The following is a 21,597-nucleotide window of genomic DNA, read 5'->3' on the forward strand; positions in this document are numbered from 1 at the left end:
TTGTAGTTTAGTGCATGAAATAAGATTTCCCTTTCTCCACAGTATGTTTTAGCTGTTGGGAGCTCTGTGTTCCATGCAATGTTCTACGGAGAACTTGCTGAGGACAAAGATGAAATCCGTATACCAGATGTCGAGCCTGCTGCTTTTCTCGCTATGCTGAAGTAAGCACCGTTCGTTTGTTTAGAGTTTGTTTATGCCATGTCTGTACTCCGCTGGTTTCACAGTTAAATGTAAGTTCTGTGTAACAGAAAGGGAGAAAGATGAAGAAAGAGGGAGCTGCTTACCTTGTAAATGTTTTTGGAGAAAACTGCTGTGCATCTTTCGGTGGGAAGCATGTGGAATGGTGCAGGCATTTATAATAACACTTTGGCCTGAGATTTTTGGGAGCAAGTGGCATGTACAGTGATTTCATTTTTAATGACTTAAAGAAAAATAACTTCCTAGAGTAGGCATTGTCTAATAGAGCATATTATCTCTGACAGCATCATGTATGAAGAAGTCTTTAGAGACATATATTATATTTTTGTTTCACAGTTCCAGAAATTGTATACCTCATTTAAGTACCACCAGTTAGGAGATTTTTGAGTTTTCCAGGAGTTACTGTTTTCTGTCAACAAATGTAAAACTTACTGTGTTGAAATAATCTGATCTTTATATATACATGCATATACATACTCTTACATAAAATCACATACCATTTCTCAAGGATAAGAAGCATTTGCTTTTGGTAGCAGAGGAGACATTTTTGAGACAGATGAATAGTTTTCTATAGTTTTATATGTATTTAATGGGTAATATAAAAATGTAAAGCTGTAAGGTACATACTTCTTTAAAAAATAGTTTTTTTATGTCTCATGGTGCTTTTCAGAATCCAATACATGTTCATCAGCTAAATAGAATCCGCTTCTTTGATGTGTATTGGTGCTAGACAGTGTGGTTAAAATCTGATGATAATTTTAAATAATACTTAATGATTTGTGTTAAATCCTTATTCTAGCACACCAAGTATATCAGGAATTCAAGGATATCTGCTGCTGTAGGGATTTTGGTTCACTGGAATAAATAGGTTTGTTGAAAAAAAATATTCTGTGTGTCAACAAGTTGGACAATAATCCCACAAATAGTTAAAATGTTGCAATATATTTATTGTCTGCTTCTACTGAAAAATAAGTACTATAGTTCTAGCACTTGAAGTATTCAATTCTCTATTTATGTTGTAGTTTTGAAATCTAATTTCTTCTAACTGAAACTTTGACAATGGGAAATAGGGAAATTAAAGATAAGTGAGCATATGAAGTACCTACCAAAAGGTGAAACTAATTCACCACTTTTTAACAACCAACAGTTAGTGACGAGGGATGTGTACAGAAACCAGTTTTACCTGGAAAGGGTTTTGTTCTGTTTTGTTTTGTTTTGTTTTGTTTTTCCCCGTAAAGTCAGCTTTGTATATTTGACATTGTCTCTGGCGGAGGAGAACGGCAACACGAGTTCAGCGTTTTGACTGCACTGCAGTCCAGTAGTGTTGTGTTGTTGATTCAGCCACATGTATACATAATTAGGAAACATGAATAAGAAATTACAAAATTACATTTTACCTAAGTCATTTGCTAAGCATCTTTTCTTACAGATGTATTACCTAGAATATATCTCAATACAGCTTTTTAAAATTATACATGCAGTCCACCAAAAGTGGTAAGAATAAGAAATGTAGTAGGGTGCTGTTTGCCCTTGGGCCACTGTTGGATCAGTACTGCACTGTCTCCAGAGTAGTGGAGGCCAGGTCTTCCAGACAAGTGCACTGTGTGGCTGAGTAGCCAGTATTCCTAGAAAGGGAATTGTCAAGAAAAAGGGAACACTGCTTACTGCTCAGTGTTCAGGGTAAGAACTACAAAGTGCTGACTGTGTTCCAGATTCCTCCCCAAGGTCCTGGTTCTCAGGTCAGAGCATCACTAAGCTGCCGGTATTTTGTGAAATCTGTCTTGCCAGTGGTGGTACATGGCTTAGCCTGTCGGAAGAAAAAGAGCTTCCTGGGAGCAAAACTGGAGGTTTCATTTGTGGTTGTGGGCATTTTACTTATTGTCATTATTGTGGGTTTTTTTTTACTTTGTTCACAGAAGCCATTGCTAATCTTTTGTTAAAAGTGTTTCATGAAGTTAAAATATAGTAACGAAAGGAAAACTTCACAGCAAGTAGCTAACCTTAGCTAGAAAAATTTTAAAATTTAAGTGTTATCAGTTTGTATTTTTCACCCATACGTACTTCTCACTGACTCTTGTACTCAACCATAGCAATCTAAGAGAAGCAGATGATTTTTTTTTTTTTACCTTTACATACCATTTAGAGAGACTGCCACCATCCCCCCCAAATCACCAAGAAGCGTTTTATCTCCTGACATAAGGATGCTTCACAGAATCCTAAAAATAGTGCATATTTGGGCCTTCTTGCTTTTGTCTTTTAATTAAATATATCTGGAAACAATATATTCTTTAATTCTGAAGGTAGAAGAAATGCGTGGGGGAGAGAGGAAAGAATTCAGGGTTTAAAAAAAGAAAAGCCAGATACAAAGTGTATGTTGGATTCTATGTAAAGGCAACTGGAAGATATTGTTGAAATCCATGTTTGATAATCTTTTGAGGTTAGAACTACTTGCAAAATATCTTGTTTAATTTCAGGTCTTATTTTGTGTTTAGGAAAAATTCAAGTCATACTTTGTTAATAGCATTAAGATGCAGTCATTGCCAACATTATAGTATTGAAGGCATTTGTTTCTATATGAATGCAGAAAATTATAAAATAAAACTATATATATAGCATCTAGAACATAGGGAGATTATTCTTTGATTAAATATAATATGATGTATATAACAGAAACTTTGCTGTTTTTCGCTAATATTAACTCTGACATGCAGTTCTTTTTCAAACAGTTCTAATATCTTCTATTTTTTTTTTGAAGACATTGAATGCAGGTTATAAAATAGAGGCTAGAATGGTAACACAAAGTTAATGTCTTTAATTATACAAAGTTACTCCTGAGTTGAAACATTAATAATTTATGAACATATTTCAGAGGTTTCTTTAATCCCTAATCATTTTTGTAATAACGATCACATAAGACAATTTTCTTGGAACTGACTTGAAAGTAGTTGCATCTTTTCTTGCTGGACATGCTCATTTTGTGAAAATTCCATTTATATGCTGTGCGCTGTCTTTCAGATATATCTATTGTGATGAAATTGACTTGGCTGCTGACACAGTGCTGGCCACTCTTTATGCTGCCAAAAAGTACATTGTCCCTCACCTCGCCAGAGCCTGCGTTAATTTCCTGGAGACCAGCCTGAGCGCCAAGAACGCCTGTGTGCTCCTCTCCCAGAGCTGCCTGTTTGAGGAGCCAGACCTGACCCAGCGTTGCTGGGAGGTGATCGATGCCCAGGCTGAGTTAGCTCTCAAGTCTGAGGGATTCTGCGATATTGACTTCCAAACTCTAGAAAGTATCCTCCGCAGGGAAACTCTGAATGCCAAAGAAATTGTGGTTTTTGAGGCAGCTCTCAACTGGGCTGAAGTGGAATGCCAGCGACAAGATCTAGCTTTGAGCATTGAAAATAAACGCAAGGTCCTCGGAAAGGCGCTTTACTTGATCCGCATACCCACGATGGCCCTGGATGATTTTGCAAATGGTGCTGCACAGTCTGGAGTTTTAACCCTCAATGAGACCAATGACATCTTCCTCTGGTACACTGCAGCCAAAAAGCCTGAGTTGCAGTTTGTGAGTAAAGCCCGCAAGGGCCTCGTGCCCCAGCGCTGTCACCGCTTCCAGTCATGTGCCTATCGGAGCAACCAGTGGCGTTACCGGGGCCGCTGCGACAGCATCCAGTTTGCAGTTGACAAGAGAGTGTTCATCGCCGGCTTTGGGCTGTACGGCTCCAGCTGTGGCTCTGCAGAGTACAGTGCCAAGATTGAACTTAAGCGGCAGGGCGTTGTTCTGGGGCAGAACTTGAGCAAGTACTTCTCAGATGGCTCCAGCAATACCTTCCCCGTGTGGTTTGAGTACCCAGTGCAGATTGAGCCAGACACCTTCTACACGGCCAGCGTGATACTGGATGGCAATGAACTCAGCTACTTCGGACAAGAAGGCATGACGGAAGTTCAGTGTGGCAAGGTGACTGTCCAGTTCCAGTGCTCCTCAGATAGCACCAATGGCACTGGGGTGCAGGGAGGGCAGATCCCTGAACTTATATTCTATGCTTGAAAACACCTCCTGAAGCAGTGTGAGCTCTGAGGTGCACATCTGGTTCCTACTTGCTTGATGCTTAGCTCATCTGCAGATACATGATCCACGCAGGTAGTTCATAATGAATGAAGCTGTAGGCAGTTTCTAATTTCTTTCAACCTTTTAATTATGTACAGGCAAAAATGCAGCATTCAGCTTTTAACTATATGCTTAAAAGAGCCAAGTTCTTATTAAGCCTTTGTGGTTTTTAGAGTTGCATCTATACACCTGGGGAGAATTTGTGCTCTTTTCCAGCTGCCCACTGACCTCCCAGCTTTGTCCCACTTAAAACGTTTGGATCACCTTGAATTTCCTCTAGGGCTTTATTTTGACAAATAGAAATAAATAGTCCAGAACAACAATGATAAGAGTTATTTTTAAGAGAACTCCCTCTCCCCCCCCGCCCCCCGCAAAAATTATAGGTAAATCTCAGTGTACAATTTCTGAAAGAAGTTTTGCTTCATAATAAGTAACATTTAGAAAGTAGACAGTCATGTTTAGCTCTTATTTCATTTTAAATATTTTACTCTGGGCATTATTTTTTCTCAAATCCTAAATTCATAAGATTGTTAAATGTTAAACACTGCAAAGGAAATTGGATGTTTGCTTGGGCCATGACTTCTACAAGCAGTTTTTTATTCTTTTAGTTTAGGAGATAAACTATTATTTCTTTTAGAACTAACTAAATTACAAATTTTTATTGTCAGTAGGGAAGAAATCACAGACCTGTTAATTTAAACTAAAACAGCTTATAAAGTAAACCTAAAAAAGTCCCGTTCTACAAATAGTTTATTTGATGGCATGGTAGTCTGCACCATTTGAAAAAAGCCAGTCTTCTCCCCACTTTGCTTCTGATCGTCACCATATGCTTGTTTTTATAAATCACACTGTATAGAATCTTATTCCCCTTTTCCCATGAAAAGAGGACCAAAAGTTCTTCAAACGTATGGAGTAACAATTAGTTTTGTAGCACTATGTGTTAATATAATAAGATACTTTTATTTGTTGATTTTCTTTTTTTTAATCTGAAATACATTTTATCTGATCTACTTTGACCACATACATACTATCTTCTTAGTTAGTTATAATTATGTCCTGTTCCTAGACTGCTAGAATTTGGCCTTTGGCCATCTTAAAGTGCCAATATATGCCTGCAGGGTTTTAAAAAAAAGGTTTGGAGTGATATACTTGATTGTACCTAATATTCATTGTATCAGCATCCCATCCAGCCCTCTTATTTGTACGTGGCTAATGTAAACAAAGGAGGGGAAAGCTCATCCAAAAATTCTCCTTCAGTGACGGCTTGTGATGGTTTAGTGCCTGTGACCCTGGGAGTGTCCAGTGTGTTCACTTCCAGCTAAAGTATCCATGTGTTTCTGAGCAGCTTTTCTGCTCAGTGTGATCCTGAGATGGCTTCCCCCACCACCCAGAGTGTGGTCCCTGACCGCCTCCTTCTCCTGCTCTGTGAGCCCCATGCTGGCTTGTCTGGAGCCAGGGGTTAGTCCTGGGGTGGGTGGGCGTGTGCGCGTTGTGGGCGTCGGTGCGCGTCCGTGTGCATGCAGGTATGTCTGCCGACTCAGGAATTGTCTCCTCCCTGCCTGGCCAGTAAGAGGTGAGACACAAATGGTCCCCCTGCTGGCCTGAGGAAGGCCCCAGTGAGTGACTACCCTGATCTTATTCACTGTGCTTCTGGGCCACTTTTTCCCCTGTAGACGTGGGCTTGTTGCTTTTGGCCGGCTTCCCTGACGGAGGAGAACACTGGATTATGGGAAATGTTTTAATCATGTTTGCCATTACCTATGCCTGTTAGCATAGATGATCAGAAGCTGTTACTGGTGATTATAGATGAGTATTCCCAGGACAACTTTCCAAAATTATCTAACAATTCTTTCTTATTAGGGAGATGACACACAGTAGTTTGGCAAAGTATCTATGAAACAAAGGTATGTTTTCAATTTAAAAAATACTTCTATAAAGGACTTTGCTTTTAAATTATGGTTAAACATTTCAGTAACTCATAGCTACCATGCAAATTGGTAGACTATGTACCTGTTTAGAAGGCACTCATTTTTAAGCCAGAGGAGAAAAAACTTGATTTAGCACTAATTTCATCATCTCAGATTGTTGAGGTGGGTGTGATAACCTCAGAGTGAAGATTGCTCATTTGGTAACGCTCACTGTCAGTGCTCCTGTTAGCAAGATGCCCTCCACGTGGCTAGGGAACAGCTGGTAGAGAGCAGAGGGAGATCCTGTACACTGGGGGTGTCAGCGCTTAATTTTATGTTAATTACTATTACTTAAAAAGAAAAGACACATCCACCACCTGATTGGCTGGTGTCAAGAGCTGTGGGTTAAATTTGAAAATTGTATTTAGACTGAGAAATTTTGTATTTTAAATCCTGTTCTCCCTTTTGCATTTTCAACAACATGGAATGAAAGCTAACGTGCTTGCTTTATTTTCTTTGGTAATCTCAAATTTTGTAGCTTTTACTGTTCTGACAAGGCAGGCAACTCTAGTGTATAAACACAACTTTATTAAACAGAATACTCTGTAGATGCTTTTCCCAATGTATCTGGCAGTCTTTGTTGTTGTTCATACTGGGGATAAAGGGGAACTAGGCTAGCAGTTCTAATGTAACATTTTTTAAGCATATCTTAATATAGTATTTAAGTAAATGGTCTAATTTCTACATAATTATTGCACTGAACTGTCTTTTTTGTTTTTTAAGGTGTTTAAATAAGCTCAGCTAATTCAAGACACTAGCCACTTGTGCATCAGAGTGCTTGAATTTAGTAGCTTACAGCATTATTTATGAAGGAAAAATATATAAATATGAAGTACCTCATGTTGAATGTTATTGTACTGTATTTTTAATGTAACAGTGCAGATCTTGTTAGACACATGAATGTGTATAATCATGTTAAATGCAAATAAAAATAAAATTGGTTCATAGATTTGTTTTCCTTAGCATTTTTGTAGGTCCCTTGAAACAGTAAAAAATCCATTCTGGCACTTTTGGTGCCACTACATTTTACAGAGCTGGTTTTGCTGGGTCATTTGTTTGCTAAGTATTCAGATATCTTTGATCCCTAAAGAAGTAAGAATTTGAGGCAAAAGCGTAGGAGAACAATGGATATGTTAATCAATCTCATTGTTCAAAGCCTGACTGTTAAGTTAATGAGAGGAAGTGAATGGATGCATTTATATTCCCTATATGGAATTTGTGGTTTGCTGGCATTCTGATGCTATAGTTGCTCAAATGTCTGTGGGTCTGGCTATACTAAGGGGGTGTTGATACTGAATCACATCTAGCTTTAGATGTAACCAGTGCTGCTTGTTCTTGCTGCGTTATAATAGCTTAAGTCTCTGAATGAAAAAAATAAATGTCATGTGAGAATTTTGAATATAATTTTTACATGCTCAACTAGTTTTCAATTATATTTGTCCATATCAAGTAATATACACACACACACACATTCACACATAATTATATACACGTGTACTATATTTTTTCTCTGCAGCCTTCTTTTGCTCTTCTACTATAGTTGATTGTGAAATCCTATATATTTGCTTAATCACTTCATCTACTCAGGGTTCAATTGCTAAAGCATACCTCTTAAAAAATTTTTGGAATTATTCCAGAGAATAAAGAAACTGGAAATATTTGTTCTAATCAGATTTAATTACAGATACAACCTAAATTGCAAAGGTCTCTAATCCGGGAAAGTCATCTGTTTTCTCTGTCGCTATTTAAACATCCATATGGTTGTTTTCAATATCCCAAAACAATGGAAATGAGCTCCTTTGCTGGCACCCAGGATCAACATGTCACTGAAATTACACATTCTTCTCAGTGGACTCTATGGCTTGCCTACAAAAGGGAAGAAACAGGAAGGGAGAAAGCATTCTTGAGGACCTAAATCATGCCATGTAGAGGCTGAAACAAGCAAATGGCCCTGAAAATGTGTGGTTACCCTAAGTCTTTGTTAGAAGAGCACTTTGGGTGTCCTTGAGATGCCTCAATGGAAGTTGAGTACACTTTTGATTTCTAATTAATACATTTCAGCCTTTTATTTCTGAGCCATTTACATTTATTGACCAGGTATTCCCTTTGTTCAGCATTTCCTCTTATTCTTCATTCATCTTCACTTTTAAAAATACAACAAAACTGAAACTGGGGAGATATTTCAAAAGAAATTCCGCATGTATTTCTATAAGCAATATAGACACTGGTGAGAAGACCTTCTCAAGATATGGTCAGGTTGGTGAGATGGAAGTATTTGTGAGGAAGAGATGAAGACAGTGGTTGACTCTGCCAAATACCAAGCAGCATAAGACACTAACCAGCAGCATAGATCAGTTGCTGAAGAACCTTTGGGTACATTTCCAACTTGGGCATCTCTCTCTTTTGCCTCTCTTGAGCCTTTTTTGAGGGAGAGTGGTGGGAGAGGTGTAATTCCCATCTATGCCAACCCTAACTGTCCTTATGACCCTTGTTTTCTATTTGCCTGTTTACTTAAATGTCCAATGGACAGCAGTTTCACTAGCAGATGCTGTTGTTTTATACTCTGTCTATAAAGTTCTTAACCTCAAGATAAATAGTTAAACAAAACATCTGCTCTTTACTTTGTCAAAGCTGTGCTTTAAACAGTTCTGTATACAGGGCACAATTATAGTTACCCATTCGACTACCAGAACTTCAATGTCCGTTTACTCCGACTGATTTTCCTTTAAGCTGGCTTCGGTAGTAACCAGTCAGAGGCTATGAAGGAGGGGGAGGGGCTGTATTAGACTACAAGAATGGTGTCCTTTTCCACTTTGTGGAGCAATAGTACAGAAAATTATTTCAAAATTTAAGGTACTTTTTTGTGTTTATGATGTTGGCAAGCAGTTCATATTTAATAGACCATCTCTTACATCGGTTTGTTTTAGAGGAGTGATATTGTACCCGAAAAACGTTTAAAAATAAGTCCTACTAGTGGCCTTCCTAATTTTAACATTAAGTGCTGCAGTAAAGCTTTCTGAGCACAGATAGCATAAGGACTGTTGTGAGAAACCAGAAGAGTCTATGAGATATTTTGATATGTAGCAGTCTTTACTGTAGCTGTACAATTTGCATTTTCCTTCCCAAACTATATTCAAAAAATAGTCTAAAGAAAGATGACTATTTAAGGAAAGCTGCAAATAATCTTTTAAAGCTTGAAGCAGAGGGGACCACCTTCTGCTGTACAGTAGAATACATAAAAATGTACTTTTGAGAGAGATTCTATACATTTTTGTGCTTGTCTTAACCAGCTCTAAAGTTTATTTCAGTGTCCTGTATAATAGTGCCAAAACAAACAATACACCTGAGCCTTAACCAATTTGAAATTAAAGACAAATTCCAACTCTGAGAACATATGGCGGCATCAAGGGACTATTCAGTGTTTCTTAGATGAAAGACATAAGGTTTAATTAGTGAAAGGATTAGCCCAATGTTCATTCACTCATTGGTCATTTATTGATCCTTTGCTTCATCCCAGTCAGTAGAGAGACCCATTAAGACACGGTGTGTGCTCTCAAAAGGTCCAGGGCAGTGCTGCTCCGCCCTTAGCATGCACAAGAATTATCATGAATTGCCAGGCTCTGTCCCCAGAAGTTCTGATTTGCTAGGTCTTAAGTGGGGCCTGAGAAATTGCACATCCAACAGGCTTCCATATCTGCTGCTGCTGCTTCTGCTGCTGCTATCTGCAGTTCACACTTGGAGAGGCCTGTGCAGGGCAGGAGAGAAATGCCTTGGCTACGACAGGAGCACTGCAAAGGGCATCCACATCAGTGGAAGAAGAGGTGATGCTTGAGCTGGGTTTTGAAGGATGCATTAGAATTATCTAGTGAAGCTTGGTGTGATGCAAGTTGGAGGGAGCAGGGAGGGGGGGAGGGAATTCTAGAAAAACAGCAGAGCAGATAGAAGGGCAGACAGCTCCACGTGGCTTAAGAAAAGAGACATGTGGGAGAACGAAGCCACCTAACTGTGTGCCACGTATGGAGCCAGCTAATGAACTGGACCTGAACACACACTTCCATCTGCTAGGCTAAATTACCTGGCTTTTATCACAGAATGAAGCAGTGACATTAAAAAGATTTGAAATAGACCAGAACACAATTTTGTGTTTTCGAAACATCTTTCTGAGCTCTGGGAAGTACAGGCTAGCTCAGAATGAAAACAGAAGTACTTAGGGCTAGGCTGTGAGTAATGCAAATGTGGTGGTTGTGACATCCACTTAAACGAGGGCTTGGTGAAGATGTCTTGCCTTACGTTTATCCTAAAGGAGAAGAAGTGTTTTGTTTTTTTTTTGTTTTGACTCCACCATCCTGTGTAGATAATTGATTTATAGATACCCACTCTTGATTCTAAGATTCTTTTAGAAAGAGGGGAAAAGGAGGGCGCCTGGGTAGCTCAGTCGGTTAAATATCCGACTTCAGCTCAGGTCATGATCTCACAGCTTGTGAGTTTGAGCCCCGCGTCGGGCTCTGTGCTGACAGCTCAGAGCCTGGAGCCTGCTTCGGATTCTGTGTCTCCTTCTCTCTCTGCCCCTCCCCTGCTCACACTGTCTCTCTCTCTCTCTCTCTCAAAAATAAAATAAACATTTAAAAAAAACAAAAGGAAGGGAAAAAAGTCAACAGACTGTACTGGTTAATAACACGCTGGAGCCAAGACTACCACGACTGTAAGCTGCATGTGACTCCAAGCCAGGCACTTAACCTCTCTGAACCTGTTTGCTCAAGAAAGATGGCGATAATAATAGTGCCTTCTTTAGATAATTATTATGATGATTAAGTAAATTAAAATTTCTAAAGCACTTATAACAGTACCTGGCATACAGGAAGTGTCATATGTTGATTAAGTAAAACAAAGTCTAAAGGGCCACAAATTAAACCTATGCATTTTCCTCATATGTGCCCTTATGAGAACCAGTTTACTTTCATTTTACACACACATAAGTTGTCAGTGCAGACAATTAAAAAAGCATCATTTTGGGGGTACCCGGCTGGCTCAGTCAGTTAAGCGTCTGACTCGGTTTTGGCTCAGGTCATGCATGATCTCGCAGTTTCATGGGTTCGAGCCCTGCTTCAGGTTCCGTGCTGACAGTGTAGAGCCCGCTTGGTATTCTCTGTCTCCCGCTCTCTCTGCTCCTCCCCCACTTGCACTGTCCCTGTCTCTTTCAAAATAAATTAAAAAAAATAATTTTGTTGTTCTTTCAAGTCATTGGTCAATAGATAAGGAGTATTTAGAGCTACAAAGAGCTGTATTGTTGAGGAATTCTCTTACTTTAACCAAATTTCTAATAAGTATTTCAACTTTGTCATGCTAATGAGAGACAAATGATGTAGTTGGATTCTAGCACACCAGTTAGAATTACTCAAAACTGCTGTGTAAAAGCTGACTGGGAGTACATAACAGGTGTGTGAGAGACCCTTTGAGAACATTTTCCAAGAGGAGTCTGTTTGCTGGTAAAAAAAAAAAAAAAAAAAAAAAAAAAAAAAAAAATCCCCTGTATTTGTTCTGCTAGAGTCAAAATATGCTCTTTATTCTTGGCTTACAATCTTAGACAATTTTGGATATCACCCCTTCTTCAAATATTTGGGGATTAAAATCATTTTTAGCATTGAAATTATTTGTTGCATGTTGAAAGGAGGTTTGACCCGATGAGTGATGTGAATGTCACAAGGAGTCACTAATTGTCTTTCTTCAGGTAAACACAGGTGTGCCAGGAGAATTTGAGTTTGCCTGCCTCCCCCCACAGTCTTGCTGGCACTTTACCTCCTTTCTACTGCCCTCCCTGTGAATGTCCCCCGTTCTGTGGGCTCACCTCCTGAGGCAGTGCTGGGGCCTCATTTGACAAGGGCCCTGACATCAGCTAATTTTTGGTCCCTGGTTTAGGGCTGGATTCTCTGTTTTGCAAAATATGCTTTTAGGAACCTCACCCTCCAGAGATTCTCATTCAGGGACCAGTCACTTTTATCTGAAGCTCAGAGCAGGTGTGTGGGGATCCTGATGCGCATGAAAATTTGGGAACCACTGGTATAAACAAGCCTCTTGGAACCTTTTCTTACACCCACATGGACATTTAGCTTCAGCACCCTGCTCTTTGCTGGGGACCCTGGCACCACAGACTCTCAGAAATCAGTCTCATGCATATGCCCTGAACTCAATGAATCTTGGAACTGGCCCCAAGCAAGGCCACAGTCAGCATTAGTGGATAAAGTAAACCAGGGGAATCGGAAGGCCTATTCTCTGACTCCCTGACTGCTTGACACTGACCTCTGCTTGTTATTCTTGCTCTCATCAGTCTCCCTATGCCCCCACAGCCCTCCATCTGCACCTCAAAAGCTCAAAGATCCAGTTTTTTCAGCAATGTCCTGGTCCCATCTCTAGTCCACTTGACCATGCCCCCTGCTTAAGTTCTAATCACCTTTATTAAGTGGTCTTGGTGCCCGCCCATGTTTGGAATCCCACTTCTGAGTCCTGTCTCTGTAACCATTCCACTTCCTTCAGACGTGTGCCAGCCTGTTCATTCAGCGTGCAGTGTCTCCTCTTCCAGGCTGATATTCCTGGCCACTGGTCCTGACAGAGCCCTGTGCCCAGCCTCTTCTGTAGTCCTCACTCTCTGTTCTCTTCTTCTCATCTTCCACCAGACCCCCACAATGGCATACTTAAAATAGATTTTTGGCAGCTTTGTGTTGCACAAGTGTCACATAACAAACACAAAACCTCAGGAGTGCACGGCAATACATTTATGCTCTGGTGCCTAAGAACGGCTGTGGGTTGTCTTGGCAGCGACACATACTTGATTGGGTTCATTCACATTTGGGTACTGGCTGTCTTCCCTGGGGCAACTTTGCTCCGATTGTCTCTTATCCTCCAGCAAGCTGGTCTGGGTGGTTTCAGGCCAGTGGCCAAGGCACAAGAGAATTACCTACAACAGGAAGGAACGTGCCTGGCCTCTGGGGGCTTGGGCTCAGAATTTGTGCACCATCACTTCTGCGTTGTGTTGGCCAGAAGATGTCACAAGGCCACCCAGAAGCAAGGGGTGGTGAATTAGACTCTACCTCTTTACTGAGAAGAGCTGCAGAGTCATGTAGCAAGGGCTGTGGATAAAAAGATGAGTATCGTATTGGGCCATTTATGCCATCAGTGTTGGAGGTACCTACATGCAGACCCTGTGCTCCTTTCTAACCAGGACCTCAGAGTCAGTGCCACTTGAAGTTACCCACAGAGAATCCACAATCCCCAAAGGCATTAAGTGAACATGAGGATTTCATAGGGGAGAGGAGGAGGAATCTTTCTCATACTCATAGCATATACTTCCCAAATATCCATTTGGCAAGGGTCCTCACCACGTAGTTGGTTCTTCTAACGAGTTGCTTCTTGGCCTCAATTCCCCAGGCAAAACTGTCTTCTCATCAGACCACATCTCATCCCCTAGTTCCAGCTCCTCAAACTGGAGCCTTCAACACCTTGTTAGATGTAATATTGTCACTGAAATCACTTCCACTCTTGTATACTTCCCCATTAGCATTGCTGTACGATTTAACTCTGAAAACCAGGCCCTAGTAAAGCAAAAAAAGGTTGTGGAGGTGGAGAGGAAGGAGCCTTTCTCTTGTGTGTTTCTTCATTATCATTAACAGCAACACCCCTAGGAAACTTTAGATGGTTCATGAGCTTCTTCCAGGTACAGGTGGATGGAGAGAGACTGGGTAGGCCCTCAGGGTCAGGAAGAAAAGAGGAAGTCGTAGGTTGATACAACAGCTCAGCCATCCCTTGGGGCCAGAAGGAACTGGAGGGAGAGGGTTGGTTGGAGCAGGGAGCAAGGATGGGGTCTCACTCAGGTGAGCAGGAAACCTCACACAGCTTTTCTACCTGGAGCCTCTCTCCCATGGGACCACACAGTGTTTGATCTGGGGAAGTTCAGCAGAAAGGACTGTTTAGGGTGAATCCACCAGCTGGTGGGATGGGCATATCACTTGTATTCCTCTAAGGTCTGTTTGCCAAGGGCTTGCTTAATCTTCTCTGCATATTGTGACCATATCACCAAGGCCTCATCAACAGAACATTTGCTTATCTTATCTTTCCAGCAGTGCTTTGTCACCTCACGTGAACATTCATAAGCCAGCTGTGTACTCTCTGGTCTTTGGGGGAATATGACAGTGCCCTTGACCCTACTTCCATTCCTTTCTTCTCTGAAGAACCCCTCCCTCACCAGTGCTCTTGGAGGAAAGCCCTGGCCACTTTGTATCTGTTTTTCTTCTACAGGACAGAAAATTTTAACTACTGGAGTGTCCCAGATCTTTCATTCCCTACAGAGACAGTATACTTGGTTACTGCTAGTAACCAAAGTCTTGATTGCTGAAAGAGTTGCTAAATCGGTCCACTCCTTCCTCAAATTTCAGATTTACTTGACAAGTAGGTTTATCAGAAACCTCATGCCATTCCTTTTGTTTAGGCTTATTTGCCTTAGATAAAGAAAGAATTACAGAAATAGAACAATTGTGATAGACTTTAAATATTTTCACATTCACCCAGTAAGAGTGTCATTACCCCTTGTAAAAATTCCAGACTATAGGCATAATTTGGGTTGGAGGTAACATTCAGTGTGAGTGGGAATCATGTCACCTGGTGGCTTCCCAGAGACTGACTCTGTCATTCACCCCAGTCACAAAACTGGCTGAATTTGAGCACCTCTTGGGACAAACTTCTTCATGTTAAAGTATCTCATCCCCCTTTCCTCCCTCCTCAACTGCATTCAGGAAGAATGTACCTTCCAAGGGAGTAGAGTCAAGCAGATTGAACTACTGCCATTTCCAGTAAGATTACAGTGCACAGACCAATGTGGTGTGCAAAAACACTCTGTTTGGGGGTGTTTTGTAGATGTTCGTGGTAGGTTTTATTGCCATTCTTTAATGTTTCATTTATTCAGAGTTCAGAAGTCATGTGGGAAATGAACTAAGCCCTTCCTTACAAGGGCAAAGAAACACCTACCTACCTTTTCAGGTAAACAGTTGTTGGATTGATAACACCAAATCCTCCATATATGCAAGTCACCTTGGCCTCCAAGAAAGCTTCAGAAGTGAGCATGAATGGGACTAGAAACAAGATAGTACAGGGTCAGAATGGGGGGTAGGGGTGAGAGAAAGTACACTGGTGCCTCCCCATTTTCTCTGAGATGCAAACAAAGCCTTTGGATGAAGAAGGAAAGGAGTTCTTTGGGTGGAGTGAGTGAGTGATGTCCAGTAGTGACAGGTGGCCAGAGGGAGAGGAGGTGGCTCTGTTAGACCCCCCTCGTCTACCACCCACACTCTGTAACGAGTCTTTGTGGGTTTGCTAAGCTTTCTGTGAGAGCCCCATGGGTGACTTTCTCAGGTCTGTTTCTTAGAGGCTTTTTAGCTTCTGGGCCTCCAAATCGAGCCCAGAGTGCAGGCCAGACCCACCAACCATTCAGAGTAGAGGAGTGAGGCCAGAAACTAGGGCTTCCTTTGCATCACGTATTGCCCTCAGGCCATGTAGCAGCTGGAAAGATGTACAAGCTTTGTCCTTCACCAGGAAGAGCCACGTCTGGTTCATGGCAGCTTCAGACATACTTGGAATCCAGAAGATGGTGTTGAAGTTTCCTTACTGCTCTGCTGTGCCCAACCCTCAGGCTGGGTGGAGTCTGCCCTGCATGGGGAGCCAGAGGTCTTCTTGGCATGCATGTGTTCATCCTTCCTTTTCTATCCTTCTTGCCTCAAAGGCACCGTTCCTCTGCTGCTCACGGACTCCACCTATAGCTTTTGAACTTGAACAATCCGTCTCATTTCCTGCCTGCTATCCCCACATTCATTCATGAAGATGTTAAAGGTGAGGGAGTTCTTTGCTACCAGAACTGTGTTCACCTCTCACAGCTAAAAGGCCACTTAACAGGCGGTGGGGGAATAGGGAGGGACAAAGCAGGTGGAAGAGCCCAGAGGTGCCATGTTGTCACAGTAATGAAGATAGGTCGGAACAAAGAGGTGAATGTCACCAGACACCTAATCCCTGACCCATAGACAAGAAAAGACGAGTGGCTTCTTACAGCCTACATGTGCCAGTTGTCAGGCTTTGCCATGTGACTGCCATTTACACAAGGGCTGTGCAGTCTTCCCAAACTCCCACTAAGATGCCCTGGTTAGAAAAACAAATTACTGCATGCGTCCAGAATGCAGTCTTTCATAGGTCATTATCAGAGTGGGTCTCTTGTCAATACCATGCCTGATTGGGAGAGGCTCTCAGAATCATTTAGTTTCTGTCTCTTGTCAGGGGAAGCTTTTTAACTGCTTCCTGCTGTCCTGTCATTCTGTGCTAACCCCAAAAGGCAGTGTTAAATTGATGTCATCTTTCCAATTTCTTCCCAGAAGCATTTTCCTTTCTGGTTAACAATGGAAACATTTGTGCAATAATCAAGGGAGAAAAGTGGCCAAACACAAATGCTGTGAAAACCCCTCAGTGGGATGAATGCATTTATTTATCTGCGTATCCCATCATTCTGGATGACACAAAGAAGGATGAATCTCATTCAGGTACTAAGATAAGGAAAGAAAAATAAAGAAATAAAATGAAAAGCAAGTCCAAACCAAGAAGAAACCCATTGCCTTCAGTCAAAGAAAAGGATTTGATTTGAGGCTATTAGAGAATTACCACCAAACAAAAAACTGAAGAGAATGTTGATTATCATTGAACGAGGTGAGGAACACTTGGCTTTCATTGTGTTGTACAGTCTACATTTGTGTATGTTTGAGAATTCCCACAAGAAAAAATTATTTTAATTCAGGTAGGAATAGATCAATGAGCTCATACCTGTCAGGTAGGTCCTAGGCAGAGGCCCCTTTCCCCTACATTTAAGTCTGCAGTGCCAGCGGGACCCATTCCAATAACATACAGCTGAAAGCATGTTTGAAAGTCAACTTAGTTTGTTTTAGACATACACGTAGACAAAGGCTTCTCTGTGATCAGCCCACCTCTGGAGTCGTATAAACACAGACTAAGGTTTTCACAAATGCTGGATGTCCGAATTTTAAAACTTAAATTATGCATCTTCTTAGATGCAGGGATTGACAGTTATGTTTAGTTGCTTAAATGAAGACTCCTACTTCATAAGATTCCTAATTAAATGGGAAAGGCATTCTAAATTCTTGATCTTTGCTAATCGTATCTGGGAGAAGCCTGGAAGTTTAGATCATGATTTAATTAGGGCATTCTTACAGTTCCCCTGGTGGCAACATGATCTAATTTTAGCAAATTTTAATTGCAAGTGCAGAAAGGATTTATGTGGATTGGAGTTGAGTATGAGATATTCTAGCTTCCTTAAGTGGCACCACCGTCCCTTACACCTCAGATCCTCCATTTAGCCATCCCTGACCGTAACAGTTATAGGGCGCAGGGCGATTGAAACAAAGTTACCTATATATTCTATATCTAAATATTAAAAGTTACGTATCAAACTAACACATGCTAAATAAGCATTCTATCTTGACAAATAGGACTTCATAGCAACCTGGAAGGCCAGGTTCAAATTTTAAATTCTTGGCCCCTCAGGGTACTGTACTGGGGAATGTGGTTATTAAGAGCTTATGGGTCCCTTCCCATAGTGTATTTCTTTTCTCTTATAAACCTTGATTGTATGTCTCCTCAGGCCCATACATGCAATGTTGTCTATCCCAATCCAACAGCAAAGAGCCACCCCTGGGGGCTAAAGGTACACATAATGGTGGTATATCTATCCTTGTGAGGAAGTGGCTTTGAGGCTGTGAAGACAGAGAATTCTAGGCTCCCAGGTACTGCATGATGCAGAGATTGAGGCATGGGTTTTAGGTAAGCATGTCCCCTGGATTGATTTGCAAAGAGTTAATGAAATCTATGGCAAATAACTTTGTCTGCTTCTCCTCCATCAGGTCCTAAATGTTGGCTCCATAATCTTTCCTCTCATACCCAGGGCTCGGTAATCTTTCCTCTCATCCTTTATTCCTCAGTGATCTAATCTGGTTCCATGGCTTTATATTCCTCATTCATTCATCCAACAAATATTCATATTTCTAGGTACTGGGGATACAGTAGAATACAAAACAGAAGACAGAAATCTATGTCACAGAGCTCATTTTCTCATGAGTAAACAGTTGATAAGGAAGATGTGGCCATTTTAACCATGATCCTAAATTCTTTGGTATTCCATCCAATGCAAGGTAGAGTCAAATTCTGATCTCTTGAACTTGGGTGGTCCATAGAGCCTAATGAAAGGGATGCTGGGTGACTTCCGAGGATAGGTCATCCAAGGCCATGACACTGGTCACTGGAAACGCTCACTCCTGGAGCTCTGCATGGTCACATAAGAAATAGACCACCATGCTGGAGAGTCACATGTTGGTGTTCTGGTTGACATTCCCTGCTGAGTGAGTCCTTTAGCCCAGGCACGACACAGGAGTGGGAAAAGCTACCTTGGAAGTGGATCCTCCTGGTCCAGCTGTTTCAGCCTCAGCCACTTATGTCACTCCCAACGGAGGCCCGGACTTTAGGGAACAGCGAGGTTCTGTCCTCACTGTGCATTTTCCAGTACTGACCCACAATATCTGTGAGCGGAATGAAGTGGTTTTTGTTACTCCACTAAGATTTGGGTCAAGACATACAGTGACTTCTAAATGTATGTCCCCAGTCCAGACCTGAGTTCCAGGTTTGTGTGTTCAGCTGCCTTCTCATAATTCCACTGGGATTTCTTTCCTTTCTTTTTTTTTTAATTTTTTTAATGTTTATTTTTTGAGAGAGAGAAAAAGAGAGAGAGAGAGAGAGAGAGAGAGAGAGAGAGAGAGAGAGAGAGAGTGAGTGGGGGAGGGGCAGAGACAGAGGGAGACGCAGAATCCGAAGCAGGCTCCAGGCTCCGAAGCAGGCTCCAGGCTCTGAGCTGTCAGCACAGAGCCCAACTCGGGGCTTGAACCCATGAACCGTGAGATCATGACCTGAGCCGAAGTCGGACGCTGAACCGACTGAGCCACCCAGGCGCCCCTCCACTGGGATTTCTAAGTGAGCATCTGAAAATGTCCACTTCCAAAATGAAAGTCTCGATTGTCACCACTGCCTCCCAGCAACAAACAAACAAAAACAACTTGTCCATCTTCCCAGTATTAGTACAGGTCACAAGCTCCCATCTAAATACTTAAGACACAGTCATCCTAGATTCTTTTTACATCATTTCCCACATCTAATCTGTTAAGAAATCTCGCTGTTTTGACATTGAAAATAGACCTCTCATCTATTTTGCCTCAACTCCACTGCCCATAGGCTAGCCCTAATCACCACTGTCTTTCACCTGAAACAGCCCCCTAACACATTCCTGGTATCCAAACCTAGCCACTCTAGAATGTTTTCCCAACAGCAACAAGGAACTTGTTTCAAAAACATAAATCAGGATTTCCAGGCATAGGATGGTGTAGTGAGTGAAGACTTCAGTGCTTCCCAACCACCACTCTCTCCCCAACTACCCAATTCTCTAAACAAATAGTAATGAACGTATATATTACATGTGAAAAATTGAACAGCAAAGCTGGGATTAAATACAGAATAAACAAGTCCAGGAAAAGGAAATGGAATGAAACACACACTCACACACATGCACACGCACAGAGTGAATGGGATGTCAGCTCCAGTCTTGCAGTCAAAGCAAGCAGTAAGTAGGTCCTGGAAAGGCATATGGGCTCCATGAGCTATTTCTTCTGAGGAGACCCCTGTTTGAAGTATAGACTGGGGGTTGTCTTCAGTCATAAAATGAGGTGGAAAAAGACCATCCCACTACTGCCACTGATTATAGCTCCTGCCAAGTAAAGGCATGGGAAAGTGGATGATACAGGTACATCCTTGAGACCAAAAACTGAGCCAAGCCACCACTGGCTCTGCACCACCATCTGAGATCTAGTTCTAACTGGTGGCAGTGGAGGTCCAGGTGCAGGCAACTGTAATAGTATTAGACAATGAGAGAGATACACAGAAGGAAAGAGGTGTGTACTGGGGGAGGATCTCCCATTAAAATAAACCTGTAAACTAAAAGTCCTATACATGTGAAATAATCTAGTGCTAAGAAAGACAATAAGATAAAACATTAGAATGTAAATTCACTCTTAGAAGATTTGTGTATCAGTTAGTTATTGCTATGTAATAACATGTCACCCCAAAACTCAGTTGCTTTAAACAATTTTATAAAATATTCCCACAAAAACTTTCAGTACTAAGATCTATGTGTCCAGTAGATAGATCTGTTTGCACTAGAAAGAGAGTAAGAATTTATGGACCACAATCAAGTTTCAAATACACAGAGACACATTTGATAGACTTGAAAGGTGGGACAGTTGAAGCCAGATTGCAGGAAGTGGCATTGGGGTCAGGAGTGGAAAACAAAATCACCATAAGTAAGGAAGGTTACTGTTCACTCTCAGTAATGGGACTGGGCTGGGAGAGGAGACCAGAAGTGTTAGGTTAGTAAGAAAGCTCCAATAGGTAGGGTCTCCTCTGCACCATGGTTAGGAGCAAGATGTAGCTTAAAATGGGAAAATATATTTCACTAAGGGACTGTGCAGTTTTTTCCACATGCAAGTGTGGATACATGCATGCACACACACACACACACACACACACACACACACGTGAGCAGAAGGAAGGTTCCTTCCAATCTGCTGGAGAGATGAACACACGAGTTTATGGATTGCCTGGTGCCTCTGAGAACATGACCCACTGGAAGGCTTTTCAACACCAGGGCATCTGGGGGTATCTGGGGGTGGAAGTTCAGGTAGCAGTGACAGCAACAGCAGTAGCATCAGAGAGAAAAGGTGCCCAGGAGAGGTTCCTGCAGAAACAGCTATGTGGACCAGTAAAGTAGGAGAGGCGTCTACAGATGTCTTCCATAACGGAAGAGGAGGTTACAACAAATTAAACATGAGACAAAGAAAACTAGCCTCTACCAACTCTGTTGACTGTTGGAGAGATATAAGGAAAGGGGTGGGATGAGATGCTACCCTTTGGCTGTGGTAGCCAATGAGTCCACGGATATTAGGAGAAACCACTGAAGTAGTATTCCCTTGGTGCTGCAAGCTGGAGAGGCCAAGAGGAAATTCAGGTAATACGAGAGACTGATCTGCAAAAAAATACACAGGTCTTTGAACACTAAATTGTAAATCTAATTCTGTAAAACCATTATGGCAGTCAGCCTCCAAGACGGCCTCCAATGATCCCCACATCTGGGTATTCAAACCGTTGTGGGATTCGGCACACACTGGATAGGCTGACCTGGGAAACCAG

The 21,597-nt window shown here is 41.6% G+C and overlaps 1 protein-coding gene across 3 annotated transcripts in view; it reads left to right on the top strand.

Moving 5' to 3' along the window:
* The window catches only part of BTBD3 (BTB domain containing 3), a 35,593-nt gene extending 28,371 nt beyond the window's left edge, over positions 1-7,222 (top strand). For all 3 annotated transcript variants that reach the window (XM_042980913.1, XM_042980912.1, XM_007086810.3), the window contains 2 exons: positions 43-161; positions 3,214-7,222. In XM_042980913.1, the coding sequence (XP_042836847.1) occupies positions 43-161; positions 3,214-4,246 (1,152 nt within the window). In that variant the 3' untranslated portion in view covers positions 4,247-7,222. The remainder of the gene's footprint in view (positions 1-42; positions 162-3,213) is intronic.
* Positions 7,223-21,597: the final 14,375 nt, after the last annotated feature.

The sequence above is a fragment of the Panthera tigris genome, chromosome A3 (genome assembly GCF_018350195.1).
Source record: "Panthera tigris isolate Pti1 chromosome A3, P.tigris_Pti1_mat1.1, whole genome shotgun sequence".
NCBI classification, from domain to species: Eukaryota; Metazoa; Chordata; class Mammalia; order Carnivora; family Felidae; genus Panthera; species Panthera tigris.